At 38.4% G+C, this 22,564-nt stretch overlaps 1 protein-coding gene across 1 annotated transcript in view; it reads right to left on the reverse strand.

Annotated features, from left to right (window-relative positions):
- LOC109429600 (protein sickie) overlaps positions 1–22,564 on the reverse strand; it is a gene marked incomplete in the record, with an annotated part of 611,771 nt that overhangs the window by 14,494 nt on the left and 574,713 nt on the right. The window contains 4 exon segments of the mRNA XM_062849286.1: positions 8,214–8,586; positions 8,651–8,788; positions 8,860–8,988; positions 9,089–9,172. Coding sequence (XP_062705270.1) covers positions 8,214–8,586; positions 8,651–8,788; positions 8,860–8,988; positions 9,089–9,172 — 724 coding nt within the window.

Genomic DNA, 22,564 nt, shown 5'->3' on the forward strand with positions numbered 1-22,564 from the left:
TTTCACCATAAATTTTATAAGTCATTCAAGAAGACATTGAAAACAAGTACTCCGAAAAAAAAACTGCAAGTGCTCCTGGAGCGACCCTATTGAAGAAATCTCAAAAGCAATACCCAGAATCTTGGTACAATTTTGTTTGAGAATCCAGGAAGAGTTCTGGGAATAATCATGAGAAAATTCACAACAAAATCATCTAAGGAAGATCACTGCAAGAAGCCACGGGTAGAACTTCATGAGAAATATCAGCGAAAGTTCCAACAGAAATGCCAAAAAGCAATCCAGAGAAAATTTTAAGAGAAATTACTGAAAGACATATGAGAGACATCCCAGGACCAATACCAAAAGCAATATTCCGATAGAACGGGGAAAAACTCCCAAGGAAATCTCAAGTGAAACTTCAAAAGAAATCCCACGAGAACCATTAGGAATTATTCCTTTCAAGAGAAATCTGGAGAAGAAACTCCGCGACAACATCTGAGAGATATTGTGAACTATTGTGCAGATTTCTGGACCAATTTTGGAAGAAATTCCAGGAAAATCATTTCAGGAAAAACGACGAAAAAACTCTCACGAGGAACTCTGGGAGCAATACCGGAAAACCCTACGAACAAATTTTAGGAATAAATTCTGTAGGATTCTTGTTAAAAAATTCCAGGAGAAGTCGGTCGGAATTCAGGTATCCTGATCAAGGAATACTTCCGGAAAAAAAATGTTCAAAGATTGGAAAAATCCGGTAGGAATTCGGAAAAATTTTCGGGAGGAATTCAAAAAGGAATACCAGTAGAAATGGCGGAAATACGGAAGGAATTTTGTTAGAAATCCATGAAGGCATTCCAAGGGTTTTTACGGAAGTTCAGAACGAAACTCTAACGGAATTCCTAGAAAAAATCCTTATAGAAACATTTCTACATGGATTTAAATTCCAGATTCATCCATGTTTGCTTGCAATGTGCTTCATTTAATCGGAATCGTCGTTTTATTGGATATATCTGCTAGTTCTAGTAACTCATATGATGTTCCTCTGGCACGGCTATCCAGATTCCAACTTCATTGACCTTGCTTTTCAAATAATTATCCGGAGGAATCACCAGCGTCTTGACGGAACTACAAGCTTTCAGGAAGAATAATCGGTATTACATGAAAAATATTTGTTTCGACAGTTCTTACTACTACAAACATGTAATAAAAAATCATGTTCAAAAGAAGTTAAGACTACATATATAAAAAAAAGTTATTATGTTTGTGTTTCAAATTGTTTCCGGAATTTTTACCGACAGAAGTTTCTTGCACGATTTTCCAGAATGAATTTCATCACAAGTCTTTCTTGAGTTTCTTTCAACCGTTTCTCAAGAAATTTCTAAACAGATTTATTTTGAATTAGTCTGCTAGTTTCTTCCGAAATTCTTTCGGAAAGTTTGTAAATTTCTTCAACGATTGCTTGCCGTGTGCAGCATAGTTGTCCCAAGTCCCATGTTCCAAAAGAGCAAAAACGCGTTTAAAGTTCCAGCCTTGTTTTCTTCTCTATGGACAAGTGTAATAAAATCACAAAGTGAATACTTCAGCATAGTGGCATATCGTTAGAATTGGTATTTATAATTGAAGTATGAACTAAAACTACCATGAACATTCAATTCACTTTTACTTTTTAAGAAAAAATTCTAGTGGGATTGTAATGTCGATAAATCTAGCAATTTCCGGGATTGTCTCGGTATAAGGTGTCCCATGCCATGCGAGATTTTCAGAATAAGCTGTCCCATGTTGCATTTCACAGATGGTGTCAGGATTCCAGAGGAATGATCAGGATGTCCTTCCCTCAGAAATGCTCGAACAGCTGTTTTATGCGTATAAACTGACAATGGGATAGCTTTTGAGAGAAAAAAATGAACATGGGACAGCTTATGCTAAAAAAAATTAACATGGGACATATTGACTTGATGTTATTTTCATGGAGTTTCTGAACAAAGTATACTAACCAAGATTGGTGTCTGAAAAAATACGTAAAAATAGACGATTTGATGAAAAAAAGTCAAAATCGTCAAAAAGTAATATGGAACACCTATGCTGCAGACGGCAGTATAGAAGTTTGCAAAACCTGTATCCGCAATAATCGGGACACAGAAGTACGGCTGTAGCTCTGTAATGAATCGGTAAAATTGGCAAAATAATTGACTAAGAACTCTTTGGTGAATGTTCATTATTTGTGCCAAATTTCATAAAAATTGATGCATTACTTTTGACTGGGGATGAAAAACAAACAGACGTGGTTTTAAGCATTTTGTACAATCATGACCAATTTTCGTTCGCATAAAAGATGGTTATTTTACACTACAGTTCAAAGTTTTGTGATGATAATTATGAAATTTTGTTCTCAGTTATGATACTTATAGAGACACTTTTTTGCAAAAGTTCATCAACTTTGATCAATTGGGTTGAATAATTATTGGTATAATACTTTAAATAGTACAATAGAAACAATAAAGGGTGCTGACTAATTGCTGTCTGAGGGGCTAAAATCACGTTCAGTCCCAATACATGTTTCGACTATAAAATTATTGATAGTGCATCGATTTTTTTGAAAGCTTGCCTATGGAACAAATTTAAGCCATTTCATTTGCCAAATTCAAAAGTTACAGCACTGACAAGCAAAACTAGGGGCTGTACAAAATTCAATGGCGCACATTCTGCTCTGTCATTGCTACAACAAAAAGTACTGCACCGATTCACATTAAATTTTGTAGGTGAAATGAACTCATCTTAAGATGTTATTGGGCCAAATTTGAACAATTTTAATGCATCTATTGCAAAGTTACAACTGGTCCCGATTATTGCGGATAAAGGCTTTACATGTATTAATTCAAACAATTCAAATGGAATTTCTCCAGAAAGTTAATCTTTAGAGTTTCTCCAGAAATTCTTCTTTACATTTCTCAAGAAATTCTTCCAGGAATGTCTATATGGCTTTCTCCAGGAATTCTACCAAAGGTGTTTCATAAGATGCAATTTCAGAAGCAATTTTTCATTATAGAAGCATATAGAATAGAAAAATCTTTCATAAATCCCTCAAGGGATTTACTATAGATGTTCAAATTTTTTACCAGGACTTCAAAAGCTATTGTTGGAATTTCGTTAGAGGTTCCTTCAGATAACACTCCATTTATTCTTCCAGGAAAGTATTGTGCAATTTCTTAAAAACTTCCGAAAAAATCCATGGAGGAATTCCTGACGAAATCTCTAGGAGTTTTGAAGATTTTTTTAGAAGAGTCTCAGAAATCTCCGCGAAGCTTTTGAAGAAATAACTTACCAAAATTCCTGGAAGTATCCCTAAAAATCTGAAGAAGTTTTTGGAGGCATTTTTTTAAGAAACCTCCAATGAACCTCTATAGGAATAACTAGAACTTGCTAGAAAAATACCTAAAGAATCTCCAAACCTTTGGAGGAATTCCTATAAAGGTCAATTGAGGAATTTTAAGGAAAATTCCTGGATAAATCTTTTAGTTATATTCTTGGAAAATTGTTCTTGCAGCAATTTGTGGAAGACCTGGAGAAAAGTCTAAATAAGCTATTGTTAATATGTATTCTTTAAAAAAAAACTTAGAAAAGATATTTTTGAAGAATTTTTGACGAAAATTTCTGGGAATCTGAACAAATTATGAAATGAAATTATAATAAATCAAAAAAATTCTAGCGAGAAATTTCTGGGGAAATACGTGGAGGAATAGCTGGATGCAATCCTGAAGAAAATCTGGAGGAAGATGTCCCTAGATCACTGGAAGTAATAATGCAAGTATCTCTCGAGGAATACCTGCAAGATTCTCTAGATAAATCTCTGCAAAAATTCCTAGACACATTCCTGCGGAAAATAGATCTGTGCGAATTTGTGAAGAAATCTCTGAAAAACTTTCCGAAAAAAACACTGAAAGAATTTACGAAAGAATCTTTGAATGAGTTTCTGAAGGAACCCTGAAGAAGTTTCAGAAGGATTTTAAAAAAGAATCCCCAGAAGAATTTCTGAAGTAATCCCTAGCAGAGCTTCAGATGGCACCATCAAAACAATTCTTGGAGAACTTCTTAAGAGAATATTTAAGGGAAGTCCTTGACATTTACTGGAAGGATTTCCGAAGAAACCACTGGAGGAATTTGATGATTTCCAGAAGGAGTTCTCGTGTGGATTTCTAAAAAATAATTGGAGTAATTGCTGAGGAAACTTATGGAAGCTTTTCTAGATTAGTTCTTGGAGAGTTTCTGGGGGTCCTCTTGAGAAAATACAGAAAAAAATCAAGGAATTTCTGAAACAATTTCAAGGAATTCTGGGCAATCCATGAAAGATAAGGTTTCATTGTTATATAGGTTTGCTGCCCTCGGCTGGCTGCCACGAACAGGAACCTGTGGAAGACTTTCCGAAGGATTTCTGGAAGATTTTTTCAAATTAATTTATAGGGTAATCTCTAGAACACTTTGTAAAAATCTAAAGGTTCTTAAAACATTATTATTTTTAGAGAAAACTTTGTTTCCATTCCTGCAAGAATTTTTTGAAAAATCATGGATAATTTTCTGAAGTAATCGCTGGGGGAATTTCTGTAGAAATCGGATGACTTTTCATAGAAATCAGCGGAATTTCTGAAGATTTCCATTAGTGGTTTTCCAAACATATCTTTTGATAAATTTCTGGAAGAATCGCTCAACGACTATCTGAATAAATCACAAAAAGAATTCGGGAGAATTCCATAGAGAAGTTTCTTGAGCAATCTATGCAAGATTAAAAAAAAATCTTTTGGGTAACTTCAGAGGAATTGCTAATGAAGTATGTATTTGAATTAATCCCTGTAAAAGAAACTGATGACTTTTTAAGGAGTCCAAAAATTTGTGGGGTAGTACTTGAATAAGTTAAATAAAATCCCTTGACTGAATTTCTGAAAGGTGATTTTTTCTGATTTTCGGGGCAAGTTGAAACTGCATATACTGTATATGCAAGGGCGGATAGTATTTTTTTTTTCTTTTAATAACGCAGGCTGGTTACTTGGAGTAACATCAATGACACCACTGATCTAGACCATACCCTGGCGTCCTCCTAGTTTACAGCATTTTTGAACTCGGTAAGCTGATGTTCATTTTTAGTGTAGAAACATGCTCTGAGTTTGAAAACGTGAAGGAAAAAATACAGTAAAACGTTAATTGTTTCGAGCTTTCTATTTATGCAAAAAGTTTGAAAATTCGTTGACTGCAACGCAAAATATTTTAATTTTAGTGAATTCCATATTTTCAAAATCTGTAGCGCTCGATTTTCAGGAAAAATTCAAAAACTGTTCTAGCTAGATTTGTTTGAAGCACGATCTTGATATCAGAACATAATTATGCATCGAAAATTTGGATCGTTGATAGTAGTTCATGACCCTTTTTTTTGTAAACTAGTGTAAACTAGAGAACGTGCGCAGGACGAAACACTTCCGGTCCCTAGCCTCCAAGAGATTGAGGAGGAGGTTAGCCGGTTGAAAAACAACAAAGCCGCTGGAGCAAATCAACTACTAAGCGAGCTTCTAAAATACGGCGGAGATGCACTGGTAAGTGCACTTCTTCTTCTTCTTTATGGCTCTACATCCCCACTGGGACTTGGCCTGCCTCGCTTCAACTGAGTGTTCTTTGAACCTTTTTACAGTTATTAATTGAAGGGCTTTCTTTGCCTGCCATTGCATGAATTTGTATATTGTGAAGCAAGCACAATGATACACTATGCCCAAGGAGTCGAGAAAACTTTCCCGACCGGAACGCGAATCGAACCCGCCGTCTCCGGATTGGCGATTAATAGCCTTAACCACTAGGCCAACTGGAGACCCAGTTAGCACTACACTGGGTCATTACCAAGATTTGGGAGGAGGTTATTTTTATAATAATTTGCCATTACCGGAGGAATGGATGGAAGGTATCGTGTGTCCCATCTACAAAAAGGGCAACAAGTTGGATTGCGGAAACTATCGCGTAATCACATCATTGAGCGCTGCCTACAAGATACTCTCTAAAATTTCATGCCGCCGTCTATGACCGATTGCAAGAGAGTTAGTGGGACAATATCAGGCTGGATTCATGGGTGAACGCGCTACAACGAACCAGATGTTAGCCATCCGCCAGGTGTTGCAGAAATGCCGCGAATACAACGTACCCACACATCACTTGTTCATCAATTTCAAATCGGCGTATGATACAATCGATCGAGAACAGCTATGGCAGATTATGCACGAATACGGATTCCCGGATAAACTGATACGATTGATCAAGGCGACGATGGATCGAGTGATTTGCGTAGTTCGAGTATCAGGGACACTCTCGACCCGACTAGGAAAATCTATCAAGTTTATAACACATTGTGTTATGATGTTATAATTTTTTTCTATAATTTATTATGTTATAAACTAGGTACAGGATGATGTTAAAATAACTAAAATTGTAACAAAAAGTACACCGGTCTAATCAAAATAATAACCTATTTTGTTATTATCTGATCAATATTATAACAAAATATGATATAAGTTTTAGCTTCAAGAAAACTAGTTCCTATCATATTTTGATACAATTGTACAAAATGATTTTCTGAATGTCATGTAATTGAAACTAAATTATTTCACAATAAATTATTAAACAACATTTATATCATTATATGATTTAATTGAGATATAATATTTTTAAACCAAAAGATATAAAAACTTGATTATATCACAATGAGTTATAAATATCAGGGTTTGTTATAATAATGTTATATTTTTGTTAGAATCTTCTAGTCGGGGAGTCCTTTCGAATCTCGCAGAGGGTTACGGCAAGGTGATGATCTTTCGTGCTTGCTGTTCAACATTGCGTTAGAAGGTGTAAAAGGAGAGCGGGGATACACCAGTGGAACAATTTTCACGAAGTCCTGAAGCAGCTGAAGGTGCTTGCTTCGCTGATGATATTGATATTATAGCTCGTGAATTTGAGACGAATGGCGGAGTCGTACATCCGACTAAAGAGTGAAGCCAGGCGAATCGGATAAGTCATTACCCAATCAGCACACAAGTCGCAAAGGAGTGTCGACAGCGTAGGTTTTTGGCTGTACAAGAGCTACATTCATGTAAATCCAACTCAAAAGCAGAATAACTTGAAAATGACTCTTGTCCAACCAAAAACCTGCGCGGTCGACACTCCTTTGTGACTTGTGTGCTTCTTAGGTAATGTGTCGAAGACAAAGTACATGATGGCAAAGGGCTACAGGGAGGAATCACCGCGCCCGCCACCCCGAAATTCTATCGACAGTGATGAAATCGAGGCGGTTGAAGGATTCATGTACTTGGGCTCACTGATAACCGCCAACAACGACACCAGCAGAGAAATTCAGATACGCATTGTGGCAGGAAATCGAGCGTACTTTGGACTCTGCAGAACTCTACGATCGAATAAAGTTCGCCGTAACATGAAGTTATCTTCAAAACGCTGATTAGACAGGTAGTCCTCTATGGGCATGGAGCATGGACTCTACGTGCAGAGGACCAACGCACCCTTGGAGTTTTTGAACGGAAGGTGCTGCGTATCACCTACGGCGGAGTGTAGATGCAAGACGGGACTTAGAGAAGGCGAATGAATCACGAGCTGCATCAGCTGCTGAGAGAACCAATCATCGTCCACACCGCGAAAATCAGAAGGCTACGATGGGTGGGTCACGTCAACAGGATGTTGGGTAGCAACGCGACTAAAATGGTTCTCGAGAGTCATCCGGCCGGTACGAGAAGACGTGGTGTGCAGCGAGCTAGGGGGCTCGATCAAGTGGAGGATGATCTACAGCCATGGACCGAGTAGAATGGAGACGGCTTCTATGTATAGCAGAGGCCACACAGTCCTTAATCTGATCGATAAGGTAAGTACAGCATTAGGTCGAGAAAGTAGTCTCTTCTCCTTCATTGGCGCCGGAGGAGTTTCTAGTCTCCCACTACCTAAGCAATTTTCTTCGGTGTCTTACCCCCAAATTTCTTAGTAAAGGTAAAAAAGGCAGTAGTTCTTTTGGGATATAGAATGGATTCACCTACTGAACCAATCATACAACGAGATGAAGTACATTGTTAACAAAGAGAAGCAGACAATTGTGAAATGTGATACACGAACTTGGCTTTATCGCTCTGATACACTTAATAAAGGTGGAGCTCTAAATATATAGGCTTTCGTTGCCCAAGGTGGAACTAAGTCCAAACTCTTACCATTTTCAACCAGCGTAACCTTTTTGTGCGGACTGCCGCCGTTCTTGGTGGGCGACGGCGGAGACAGTTGTGCGTTCCCTGCTGGTGGTGGTCCAATTCCGGGCGGCCTATCGCCGTGTCCCGTCGTAGTTATCGTCGACGTCGTCGTCGTCATCATCGTCGAAGGCTGCTGCTGGTGATTATTGTTATTGTTGCTGTTGTTGCTTCCATTATTGGTACCGTGATGATGATGGTGGTGGTGGTGATGGTGATGATGATTTCCGGACGCCGCCGCCGGTGATCCTTGGTCCAGGTTCGAAGACTGACTCACGTGTCGGTTGGTTTTAGAGATTTTCGCATTCCGGGAGAAGGCTTTGGTGAAGGAACTCCGTAACTAAAATCGAGAGGAAGAAACAACATTAGAAATTGTTGATCCTGAAGGGAACAAATAGCCATACCCATCCTTTCTTCTTCTTCTTGTCTTGAGCCGAACAGCCAGAGCTAACCGAATTCAAAGAGCACATAGAGTCGGAACTATGATGTCTTTGTATTTCCGCACCGGATGGCAGTGGTGCCGCTGTCGTCTGATCTGTATTCTACGATGAAACAAAGAAACGATAATCAGTCATCGGTTCGTCGAGGCCCAATTAAGAAATAGATCACTTACTCCATTTCCATTGACCTGTCCGTTAACTTGTACGCCCATACTCTGCATATGGGCGGTAGTTAGACCGGCCTGGATCGACTGCTTCCGCAGCAGCTCAATTGTTTGTCGCATATCTAAAATTTCGCTATCCTAAAAGCGGGGAGCGGAAATGGAAAAATAGATAAGTCACACCATTAATGTGCATCATAGAGATTAGCCTATCGAATCCAATGTGGGGGTCCCATCGTACCTTCTTTTCCGTTGTAGCTGTCAACGATTGCAACCGCTGGGTCATGTTGGCCAAACTTTGTTCGAATGCCGCCACAACGTGTGCCTGTGTGGAGAGAAAATAAAAATCCTCAATTAGTCATTGCTGTGGTAAGCGCCTTATTCGGAATTTATTTCGAACTAATGGGATAAACACGCTTGCGCAATCAAAGACAGTCGGTACCCACAAGACGACCGAAAAGCTAAGGTCGTTACCTCTGTTTGAACCTCATCGGAAACTTTTACTGCTTAAGAAGTGATTATCCGTGAGGTCGGTCACCATGGCTTATTCCTCCAATCAATTGGGTCGACAAAGAAATGCAGCAGTCAAACAACGACGACGTCGTCAACCACTCTCTCCTATCAAGATTTACGTCCATCCGCTCCGCGCACACATAACAGTCATTATTGATTAGCGAAAGATTTATATCCGAGAGTCGTTTTCAACTCGCTGCTGGCCATTGGTCATTGTTTCTTTCTGGAGAGGAGGGACTTGACACTTCTTCCAGGCACTGCAGGCAGAGTTATTGCACAGCAGAAAACGCTTTCACTAAGGGTCTAGTCTCCCCAGTCCCCAGGCAGTACCTAGTGGCCGTACTATGACCGATGGAATTGACAATAATGGGGACATTCGTCTTGCAAAGATGCGATGACGAACGGCTTACAATGTCCGTTTTGATGAGTATAGTTGTCGTTGTCGTCAAAGTTTTCTTTCAAACGGATGGATAGATGATGATTTATGGGGTTAGTCTTTATGGTTATTGTCGGTGCGTTTGGCATTAGGCGGAACGATTCTATTCGACATATGGTAGTACCGAGAGCAAGTATTGCGCGGGTTTACGTAGCTTTACGAATAATGTTGTTTTTTAACGTCAGTAAAAATAACATATAACAACCAGAGACCGAATAAATTATTTGTCTGGAAAACCATATTAGTCGATCCGATCTAATTTTGAAATATGCAGGGAGTTTCAAACAAATAATTACTGGATCTGTCATCTCGCGTCAATTAAACGAAACTTCATGGCCTTAAATTTCAAATTTGTGTTAAAAGTTCTAAATCAATCATAGCGCATTTAGTTCACCACTGGACTATCGCACTAGTTTTCAAGACTGTGAAACCGTAAATAAAAGTGCGCGATTGCATCCAATCAACTCGGTGTCTTCAGAGCAAAGAAATAATGCGCCAAAGACATCAAGTCGATTTGATGTAATCGCGCACTTTCATTTACATGTTCGCACTTATAAAGACTGAGTGCGCAGTTCAGTGGTGAACTAAATGCATAATACAAATATTACTTACAGGAAGCATAACAAAATGAAAATAAGTTACGCTAGAATACAACTCAAAATGGTTAAATGAACCTTTGTCGAAACCATTTTTGAACGCTCCGGCAATCGAATGGAGGACAATGTCGAGCAATAGAGTATGGTACAGAATGTTATGCGGAGGATTTACGGAGCTGTCCAAAGACGTGCGAAGTTTAAACAGTGTCTTCTCTCGTCATGTGCAACTATAGACATGGACATTGGAAGACAGATGAAATAATGATAGCTGTTGATCGATGGGAATGGAAGCAACGTCCGACGAGGTCAAGACAGCATTAAGAAGAACAACAAGGCTGCTGAGAAGCATGAACACTCGGTCGAGCTTCTCAGGCACGGTGGTGAGCAGCTGTATCATTCATACTGGCTCTGTTCGCACCCGAAGCGCAGCACTATGCTCTGAAAGTGTCACGGACTCATCTCTGCATCGACACCGACAATAAAGATATGAATCCAGAAGATTCCTGCATCTTGCATCATGCGTGGAGTGACGCCAACAACATGTTCGCTTCTGGGCATCTACCAATGCGAGCGAGGTTTGCGATGATTGGTGGGTGGTTCGCGATGGAAATTTTGGGAGTATGATATAAAAGTGGTGGCATTTGCTCAAAGAGCGTTCAGTTTTGTGTAAACCATCGCCAAATAAACATCGTTAAAAATCAACATGTGAGCGTTTTCATTGGACAGCCGAACAATCAGCCTTTTACAAGGCTGCATGCTGAATTGTTGCTTAATAATAATAATGATAGCTGAACTAAAGTCATGCTGTACACATTAGTGTATAAATGCTCTTTCAATTGAAAAAGTTGCCAATGTTCAACCTTTCGTATCGGTATTAACGGTATTATCGGTAATAAGATTTTTATTCGATTTGCAGTAACTCCTTTACAAAATAGTTTAACCAAATCTTGTTCTGCTACTTGGTCAGCTTATGTACAAATTAGCACATGTATCTGTATAATGTGTTTTTCAGAATAATTCGAATAAGCGATTTCGTTTCATCACACTTCTTCTCAGAGTACAGGATGAAAAACACGTGTTTTACTGAAAAGCAGCTGAACTAATGTGTTGTTTAGTTGTTACCCATAATATTCTGAGCTAATTCACCACTGCTGAATAAGAATCGAAGTTTGATCATTACACTAGTTTACAGCTTTTTTGAACTCGGTAAGCTGATGATCATTTGTAAAATCATGCCCTGAGTTCGAAAACGCGAAAGAAAAAAATTACAGTAGAGTGGAAATTTTTTCGACTTTCCATACAAGGTTGATGATTTGAAATCGATTTTTGTTCTATTTTTAAGCAAAGTTGCTAACTTCAAACATCTCTTTCTCCGTAATCAATGCTCCAATTGAGCTGAAATTTTTACTGTAAAGCTATCAGTACACGCTTTGCCAAGTGAGCAAACTTTTCCGCACGCATCAACCAACAGCAAAGCATACGCTTGACATCTTCGTTGTTTTGTCAATGTTGAAACCGCTGTTGGCCTACTGGGTTATGCGTGCGGAAAAATTTGCACACTTGGCAAAGCGTGTACTAACGGCTTAACTCGCCTACATATGATGTGTCAAATAAACGTCGAGAAATAATTTTTAAATTGTTTTTTTTTTCTTATTGAAAAAAATACATTTCTTAAAAAAATTTTGGGAATTTTGCTAAAATTTAGGGAGATCGTCCCTAAAACTCGCCAATATCTTGAAATTCATCAATCTGACGCAAAATCTGTATTCAGATGATCGAATGGTTTTGTATTCAGCTCTTAATTTATGGAAAAAGATTTTAAATTGGTTGAACAAAACGCAATATATTTGAATTTTAGTAAATTACATATTTTGAAAAGTTGTAAAGCTCGATATTGAGCTAAAACTCAAAAACTGTTCTACTTAAATTTTTTGAAGGTCGGTTTCGAAATCAGCACTAAATTGTGCTTCAAAAATGTTGGTCGTTGACAGAAGTTCACGACTTTCGTTTTATTTTGTAAACTAGTGTTATTAAACCACACGCAGTTTATGTTTTGATTTGAGTGCTTTCATCCATCATCTCTAGGATGGCGCAGATAGGAAGGCATGCGACTGGCAATCGACAGGTCTTGAGTTCGAGTCTTGATTTAGGTAAATGTATATGTAGTTATTATTTCATAATAGTTGTTCCATGCACAAGTGCCAATCATGAAGTCTCGAGGGAATTGAAAATGTTTGCATTTTTTATAATTTTTAATTATTTTTGCTAATGCTGAATAATAGCTTGACTATGTATTTGTAAAACGCTTTCAACAACAAACAGTTCAGTTGGTACACAATACTATGATTTACAATTTCTCCATATAGGGGAAAATACCTATTCTCGGCCGTTTTGTTCTCTTCGTCTTAGGGGGTTTATTGAAACCTATTGAGCTCAGAGTTGGTCTCAAATCCTTCCCAACTAAGCTGAATTATATGGCCAAGTTTCAGGCAATTTGGCTGACAAAAACCCCCCATGACGAAGAGAACAAACCTGCCGACAATACCCATTGTCACCCTATGTGTAAACAAAATCCGTACAACGGTTGTACCTGAAAATTATCCAAATGTTATTTTATATCATGCTGAATTAATTCGTCATAAATGTGCTTGTTAATTGAACTGGTAGTTGGGTAGGCAGCTATGTAGTTCTTCATTGTGCAGATAACCTTCCACATGCGTGAGTAACTGAAATGAAGGACAGCATAGCTGCCTATGATGTAAATCTCCCTTTGCCTTCGGTGAAGTTACGAGCATGTGCATAATAGATTCTTGAACATATGGTTTATAACAACTTACGAGTTCAAATAAATATCCAATTACACAGTTCAAATAAACTCTCCCGATTTACTGGCAAATTCAACTTTTACTTTTAGCTATACAATTTCACAACCTTTCTATTCCTCTACGATTTGTATTCTGTTCTCTTCTTATTTTCAACTCTTACGTCAAATTAAACTTTCATCATGACATTTCTTCGTGAAGTCTATCTGTCGGTATGCCCACCGGTGTTTTGCCCAGTGGTGATGGTAACACCGATTTAGCTGAAACTTTCACAAATTGTTTTTCTCATCCAAAGGCACGACTATAGAGGATGCTCCGTGAATTTCGATTTTTTTTTTCTCGCCATACAAATGTGGGCAGTATGGTCGCATTTACAGTGACCAGCACAAAAAAAGATGTTATGTGTAAGCAAAACTCTGACCAAAATTATCATTTAAATTACTTCAAAATTGTACAAAAGTAAGAAATTCGTGATACGTGTTTTGTGTTATATTGTACTCAAAGTCAATTTCAATATTTCCTACAGAAGCAATGACCCGGATAAATTGACAAATGCAAATGCAAATTGTAACAAGGACAAGGACGATAGACAATGTAAGACAAACTAGACTAGACTAACTAATTTATAACTAATGAATACTTTGTACAAATACAGTTTTCCCTTGAAAAAGGCCAAAACCCATGGCCGAAACGTCGGGTAGAATAAAATAAATCGTCGTAAATTAAGACTGAAATAGCCGTTTCTACGCAATAAGATCCAGTTCCAGTCGAAAAATCCCAAATCAAACTAATAACTATCATATCACATAATCTGTTTTTATATCTTGTTTTGTTATTATTAACTTATCAAGACGTTAGTTTTCCATAACATGATTTGTTTGACAATCTTATTTTGCTTTGATCAAGCTATTGATATACACTCATAAAATAATATTTGAATCATATGTTTTGTTAAAGAACAAGTTTAGATATTATTATACTTTTGAGTGTACAAATATTTAATAAACAATAGCACAACAATAACAAGTTTTGAAATTGAAACTACATCATTCGAGATTTTGTTTTCAGCACATCGTTTACAGCATACCGTGTGTATGATCCAAATTAGTTACTCTAATTGGAACTGCTCGAGCTTTTCAGTTTATTATTTTATAAACACTTAGTTAATTATGACCTGTTTTATGTTCCTTTTAAAGTATTTAGTTACGTGTATTCATAGCTACGAAATTCGATATAGTGCGCCTCAGAATGTTGTTTTACTTGATGAGTTTGTAGTTCATTACAAATACTTAGACTCATATTTATTTTTTATTTCGTTACTAGGATGCAGTGTCCGACACAGCATACATTTGCGTGTGCGTGGCTAACAGTAGTTTGACAGATTTCCCATAAGAAAACTTTAAATAAAGCAGACCTCGACGGAACGAACGCTATGTGTTCCAGGCTTTAGGTCTAGGATTGTTTAAAAGGGTGGTAAAAAAAATCGAATTCCTTAAATTTTCAAAAAAAATGTAGCTTTATAACCTCTGAACCGACTTTTATTATTTTGTAATTGTAGGGCAAACCGCCTATTGTTGCACACCTTAAAAACTTTCTAATTTTGTTCCACACTCTATGCTTTTGTTATGAGGTGTGCAACAATTGGTGAGTTTTGAAAGTATGCAACAATTGGCGATTTACTCTATTTATTTTTTTTTTTATTTTTTATATCAATGATTATTGATATGCTCTAAACGCTTAGTTTGTTATTCATATAGATTATAGGGCCTTGTACCATTTTACAAGGTGTACCTATTTTGGGTACTTGATGCTATCCAGCAATTTACGAGCGCTAATGGCCGCCACAATTACGCACACTTTTTGGTAGGGATAAGCCAATCTGACGTTTGGTTTGTGTCGTTTGGCAGCTGGTCGATAAGATTGATAAGAAAACTTATCGATCAGCGAAACAAGTCAAATGTCAGATCGGCTTATCTCTACCAGAAAGTTAGAATGATCGCCGCGGCCATTAGCGCTCGTAGAATGCTGGATAACTAAGTCAATTTCCAATCAATTGATTTGAATTTTTGTATAGGGTTATTTACTGTACGTAAGTCATCGTGTGTGTACCTAAAATTGATTTAGTTACAGCGATACGTGCCAAAAATAGGTACACCTACCCAAATGATACAAAACCCTAGAATTACTACTAACTTTGTTATTAGTTTGATGGCATAACTAATTTTGCTTTCGGGTTGTTATTAATAACTTTAAAATAACAACATTTGTTATTGAAATATTTTCCAAATTCATTGTTATTATGTTGTTATCAAACTAACAAAACATGTTATTAAATTGGTCTTCCAGGAACGTTTTTTTGTTATGATTTTTGTTATTTTGCCGCTTATGACAGCCAAGTTTATAACATAATTTGTTATTTAAATAACTTGAGAATAACTTATTTCATTACTCAGTTATTTTGCCAAAATAACACATTTTCTTATGCTTTTGTTATTCCCTTCTGCTCGGGTATTGGAGACTTGGCATCATCACCTCCCCCACCCCCCTATGCACCAATAAAATAAAAGTATCTCGACTCAGTGAAAAGATATGAAAATGGAGTCTTCAACAAAACCGTTCAAGTACATTACAACCATGTGTCAGATTTTTTGTAGTTAATAATTATTGCGCTAGATGGCACTTGATCTACAAACAAAGTCTCGTGAAGGGTTTTGTCTATGAAAAAAAAAAAATCCGATATTTTTCCAAGGATTTCTCCCAATATTCCAAGCAGGTTTAATATTGCACCAATACACTCTTACACTTTTCAACAAAGTTCCCAGACAACCAGTAATCGTATAAGATGTTGCATAAGATGATAAAGTGGAGGCCATATGCGTGCATGCCTCCATTTAGGCGCATGTAAAATGTACGCATATCACCTCCACATTAACATCTTATTCAACATGTTATACGATCACTGGTTGAGTGGGTTACCACCTTAGCTCAACAGGCGGTGGTGTTATTGGTGACGCTTGCCGTTAGAATGGGAAAATAACTGAGTGCCATGTCTTCTTGATAAAGTAGTCTTCAGTGTGTGAATGTTGTTGATCTTCTATTTTTAGAAAACAATGGCGCGTGCCACGTCAGGATGCAGGTTAAATGAGGGGGGTGAAGGGGAAAAGAGTGATGATTGCAATCGTTTGTATCCAGACCAGACTGAATATACTGCGTCTGAACAAAATCATGCGGATGTCGGAATGTTGGCAGAGGGTTCACACATTGGTGCGTGGATGCCAGGTGTAAAGTGATAGAATTGTATGTTTATTATTCCGAAGCAGAGATGCCAGATATACAAATTTTTCTGTATTATACAGATTTTTTACCTTCTATACAGACAAAATACAGAGTACAGAAAAATACAGATTTTTAAAATTTGATACAGATTTCTCCAGAAACCGTAAAATGTGAAGTTATTTTCATTGATTTGGATGAAAACTTTATAAATTGCTGCTTAAACGTTAAGGAATTTTGGAAAATATGTATATTTTTACACATTTTTTAGAAAAATAAATACCAGTAAAAAAACCGTCTAAAAGTAGTACATTTTTTTTTTTAGTTTTCTACCCTCAAACACGACGATACAGAAAAATCTGTATTGATACAGATTTTTGATAAAAATAATCTGGCAACTCTGTTCCGAAGGTGAATGAAGTCATGGTCGGTATCAGATAGACTGACGCTATGCTGTGAACGTTGGAATAAAGGAAAACGGCTTTTTTAAGGGGCCGTTCATAAACCACGTAGACTGGTTCCAGCGATGGCTATGAACGAACATATGTAAATACATTAGTTAAAGATGTAGAGAGGATGGAGAAAGTACATAGGGTAGATGATGTAATAGCTTGTAATAGATCCATCTGCTTTATTTGGCGTCTCGAGATTTAATGACATTCCTACAATAGTAAGATACAAAGTAGGAGGAAAGGGAAGGGTCAAGGATTGAATCCAGGACCTTCAGCATAGAATCAGAAGCGGTAGCCACCATACCACTAAGCTCGCCTTCGTAATTTACCGAAGTTTCATACAAAATGGACATATTCTCCACTGGAACAAAACCTGCTGCTCAGATGTTCTATGAGCACTACCATAGTTATTAACTGATAGCTTCCTCTACTGATGGCCATTTTGCATGTGTATATCGTGTATATCGAATATACTTTATGTACAAGGAAGTCAAGGTAATTTCTATTACGAAATGTTCCTGAACCGACCGGGAGTCGAACCCGTTACCCTCAGCATGGTAATGCTAAGTACCTACGCCTTTACAGCTGTGGCCAAACATCCGAAAGGACTCGAGAATTGAAAGCCATATATTTCTGATCTGGTATGCTCAATTCGTACCTTTTTCCTTCCATCACTAGTTCAACTAACTCAGCGTATAAATTCCTACATGTTAATTTCCAATCAATTAATAAAAGAGCCGTTAACCTTATTGATCTTACATGGCGATGCATAGCAGTAACGATACGAGAAAACTAAATCGATGCAATCAACCGATACAGCTACTAATTGGCATGTGTGTAGTAGTTGTAGTAACTAAACTTCCAACAGCACTGTTGTTAGCACTTGCAACCAACATATTTAGCAACATGTGTACGTAGTAACATAGCGAACTTATCTATGGGGCTGTCCATAAACCACGTGGTCATTTTTTTTGGACTTTTCAACCCCCCCCCCCCCCCCCCCCCCGCGTGGTCATTAGTCCATACAAAAAATTTTATTTGTCCATACAAATTGGTCATTGGCAGAACCCCCCCCCCCCCTTATGACCACGTGGTTTATGGACAGCCCCTATTTGGTATGCGAGTGTTCGGGTGCCTCAATCAAGAACTGTTGGTGGACGTGATCTACATTAGTGATTAAAATTCCGCAAATGACGAGCATAGGCATTTTCGTGACGACCTCCATTTGCAGTCATAAAACTGCGGACAACACCAGAGCTCCCTAATTGGGGTTAATTCGTGACTGCGCGCCGATCGATTACGACGAAACATCTGTCGAACCCAATTTTGGGAGTCACTTTTCGGTTATGCACCAAAGTCCAAAGTAAATATTTGCGCAATAGCTTCGTCATATTACCATATAAAGTCATGTGTCACATTCAGGGTTGCAAGTTGACCCAGTAGTGATTGCATGATAATATCAGCTATTTTAGATACATTGCCGATTTTTAAGTCTCGTTGCTTCTAAAACAAAGAGGGCAACGGTACAGCGCCTGTATAATCATCGATTTCACGCAATTAGCGAAATTCGTCACAGTTGCTCCATCACCATCATTATATTCATAAATTACGCGCAAAGCAGAAAAAAGCATCTAGCTGCAGCCAACATCACTCACTGGAGGAGGTGCTACTATACCACCATGTGAGTTGGGGCTAGTTATCGATTGCGTCCCCACAATCACTCGAAGCGGTTCGATCATCTTAATTTATTCAGTTCTATTTATAACCGCCCGCCGCCATCGACCGAGTAATTGAAGAAACTTGTCAGTCGGCCCTACCAACATTCCGATACGCCCTTTACGCCAGAATACCGAACCTACGATATTGCTGTTTCGGTATCACGGACGGTAGAGGTACATATTGGATTACTGTTGTGCCAGACCATAGGCAATTTACTATGTGCCACGGTTGTCAACTCGAGAGGAATTTATTAATTTGTACACACGAAAAGTTTCCGAGTTCAGGTCGAATCTGATACCACAGAGAAACAATAAGTCAGAACGCTGAGAACAACTGGTGGCGTCAATGTCGCCGAGGCAGCAGTGCAATGTGGTGATCGTATGTCGTGTTTGGGTGAACGAAGGCGGCAAACCTAGACATATGCTTATGAGACAATGAGAGAAACTGGTAGCCGAGATTGCCTGTTGATGAAATATGCTAAATATGTTCTAGCGGTGCAAACGAAAGTACCTTCGACTTGGGTGGGGAAACAGAAGTCAATTGAATAATATATCTTAAAAGTGTAGAATAAGCTTTAAATTAAAATATGCGGTGATAAAAATAAACAAAAATCCTAAAGTCAGGAAGGATCTATGCATTGCGTCATACCAAACATAACTTTAGTACAAACTGGTAAAGTAAAGTAATATTCGGAGGAAGCTTCAACATTGGCATGGAACCAACACAAACGTCTACGGCTAAAATAAATTTCTTTTGAATAATACTGAACACCACAACCACTATCAATATTTCACAGGAAACTCAAATCCAACACTTGTTGCTCCGAAACAGATCAATGAAAACACCTTACTTCATCGGAATGTTTCATACGGAGGAGGAGAGCAGGTACCTTTAGGTTTCGAGTTGCACAAATTGTTCATTGTCACCAGATATTTATAGATTTTGCTCAACAACGCCAACCGAGTAGGAAAACCACTTGCAGCCCTGTTATGCCCACACAATACCACCCGTAGAGCGAGCTCATTGAACCAGAAAGTCATACGAAGGTAATGATACGATTTCAATAAGTTAATACTCCCTGAAGCAACCAAAGTAGGGGTGAAGTTTTTGAGAAGCTGTCCATTAATGAAGAATTGTTACAAACTACATTTTTGGATTTGATCACGCACAATCGCTTTTCTTACAATCATGGAGGTAAGAAGTCTATTCAATGACTTTTTAGGTCTTTTGATGTTCATTCTTCATCTTTCATCTTCTAAAATTCATTCTTCATATATGCCATTTTAAAGTTTCATCTTTCATTTGGTATCTTGTTTCTTCTATTGTGAATCTGTTCTCCTGTTGTGTAGGATTATCTAGGAGGAAGAGTCGTCAGTTAGCTTAGTGATTAAGGCTATGGATCGCCAATACGGAGACGGTGGGTTCGATTCCCGTTCCGGTCAAGAAAATTTTCTCGACTGCCTGGGTATAGCGTATTATTGTTCTTGCCACACAATGTACAAATTCATGCAATGGCAGACAAAGAAAGCTCTTCAATTAATAACTGTGGAAGTGCTCTAAAAAAACTGAGTTGAAGAGAGACAGGCCAAGCAGAGTTTCCGATTGCTCATGTGTACATAAATGTGACAGCGAGCCTCCCACCAAATTGTCTCACAGCTCTTCAAAATCGCAGTGTGCTGCGCTGCTAGGAGGCTCACGAAAATCTGGTGGGTGCGAGCTAGGCACATAGCTCCCGGGGAGCTCGTCTCATGCGCTGCGTGAGCTGTTGGTATCTAAGGTGAAAAACAACTTCTTGGTAACGAAGAACATCAACAACTTTTTTCCGTACACAGCTCAAGTGTCTGGTTGGTCTATGTGATACGACTAGGGACTCTCAATGCAAAGGTTAAGGTTTCAATTCTTGCTCGTTTAGGAAGTTTTTGTCGTGCAATTTTCTAATTTAATCAGCGCATGAGACGAAGCTCATGAGACACATCTTGAGAAAAATGAGGCGCACAACTTTCAGTCTCATAATGTACTGTGCTCCTGGGAGCTTGCTTGCAATGTGGCTCCCGTACATGGGACTACAGCACGTGTACATCAACTCTGAGGCCAAGTTCCAATGCGATCGTCGGGCCATACAAAAGAAGAAGAAGATCAAGGAGGAAACCTCGAAAGAGTTCCATAAGGAATCCCAGAAAGAATTCTAGAAGAAATTCCAGGAGAAATATCCGAAGGATTTCCAGGTGGAATCCCCGAAGGATTGACAAGAAGAGGAATCCCTGAAGGAAACACAGGAGAAATCCTTGAGAGATTTCTAGGGTAAATCTTTCTAGGAAGGGAGAACGATTTCCAGGAGGAAAGATTTTCAGAAGGAATCTCAAGTTTCTGGAGGAAATGAATAACAAGTTTCTGGAGATATTCCAGAAGGAAATCCTGGAGGAATACTTGAAGTCCTGGAAGAATTCTTGCAGGATTTCCATGAGTTTCCTGGAGGAACGTCTGATTATGGTCCTAAGGAAGTTCTAGAAGAATTCCCAGTGGAGTTCCTGTGGGAATTCCTGAAGGTACTTCTGGCGAAATTTCTGATGTAACTTCTGAATGCTCCTAGAAAATTTCTGAAAAAACTCCAACAGCGACTCCTGGAAAAACCTCTAGGGGAAGATCTCGAGGAATCCTCGAAAGAACCCCTGGTCTAATCCCTGAATGAATTTCTTTAGGAATCCCTAGACAAACTTACCAGATTACCAGAATTATCCTGAAGATATCATCGGATGCTCCTGTAAGAATCCCTGAATGAAATCCTGAAGAGATCTCTGCAGAAATTCCTGGGGAGAAGGTACTTCTGAAGGATTTCAGAAGAAATCGTTTAAGAAACATCTTTTCAAATCCCTGGAATTCCTGGGGAAAGCTCTGAACAAACTTCTGGGATAATTCGTGAACAGACTCCTGTAGGAATTCCTGAAGGAACTTCAGGCGAAATTTCTGATGGATCTCCAGGAGGTATACCTGAATCTCCCTAAAAGAATCTTTGCAGGAAATTCTGGAAAAAATACCCGAGGAAACTCCTATTGGAACAGCTGAGGGAGCTTCTGAAGGAATCCCTGATGAAACAACTTAAAGAAATCCCTGAATCCTTCTGGAACTACTGGGGAGATTTCTGAAGGAATTAATGGAGAGATAACTGAAGAAAACGGTGATCACACAAGGTTTTTGTGAACAACCATTATAACTGCAGCAATCCTCAAAGGAACATCTGAATTAGTTCTTGCAGAAACTTCTGCAAGAATACCTGGGAAATACCTAAAAAAGCTTCTGAAAGCATCTCTGAAAAATCTCCATGATGCATCCCGAAGAAATTGAAAAGAATTCCCAAAAGAATTTTAGGAGGGATGCTTGAAGAAATTTTAAAAGGAATCCCAAAAGAAATTCCTGTAGGAACCCTTGATGAGACTCCTGGAGTGACCCCTGAAGGTATTATACCTAGTAAACTAACGTCAGGAGAAATCGCTGATTGGAATTCTACAGAAACTTCTGGAGAAATCTCTGAAAGAACTCCTGGACTAATTTCTAAAGAAATTCCTAGGAATTCCTGCAGGAATTTTAGAAAGAATTCCTGAAGAAAACTCCTAGACCAATCTCTAAAGGACCTTCTATGGAAAACCCTGGAATAATCTGATGGATCTCCAGGAGGCATACCTGAATCCTTCTGAAAGAATCTTTAAAGGATCTCTTGGAGTTGGAACGAGCTCCTCTCGGTATTCCTGTGAGATTTTCTGAAAAAAAAATTACGAAACTCCTAGAGGCATCCCTAAATCATCCTGGATGAATCTCTGAAAAAACTAAAGAAACTTTTGGAGAATTCTTTGATTGGAATTTCAAAGGAATCACTTGGAGCGATCCTTGAAGGAACTCCTAGAGAGATCC

Source organism: Aedes albopictus, chromosome 2 (genome assembly GCF_035046485.1).
Source record: "Aedes albopictus strain Foshan chromosome 2, AalbF5, whole genome shotgun sequence".
In the NCBI taxonomy this organism is placed as follows: Eukaryota; Metazoa; Arthropoda; class Insecta; order Diptera; family Culicidae; genus Aedes; species Aedes albopictus.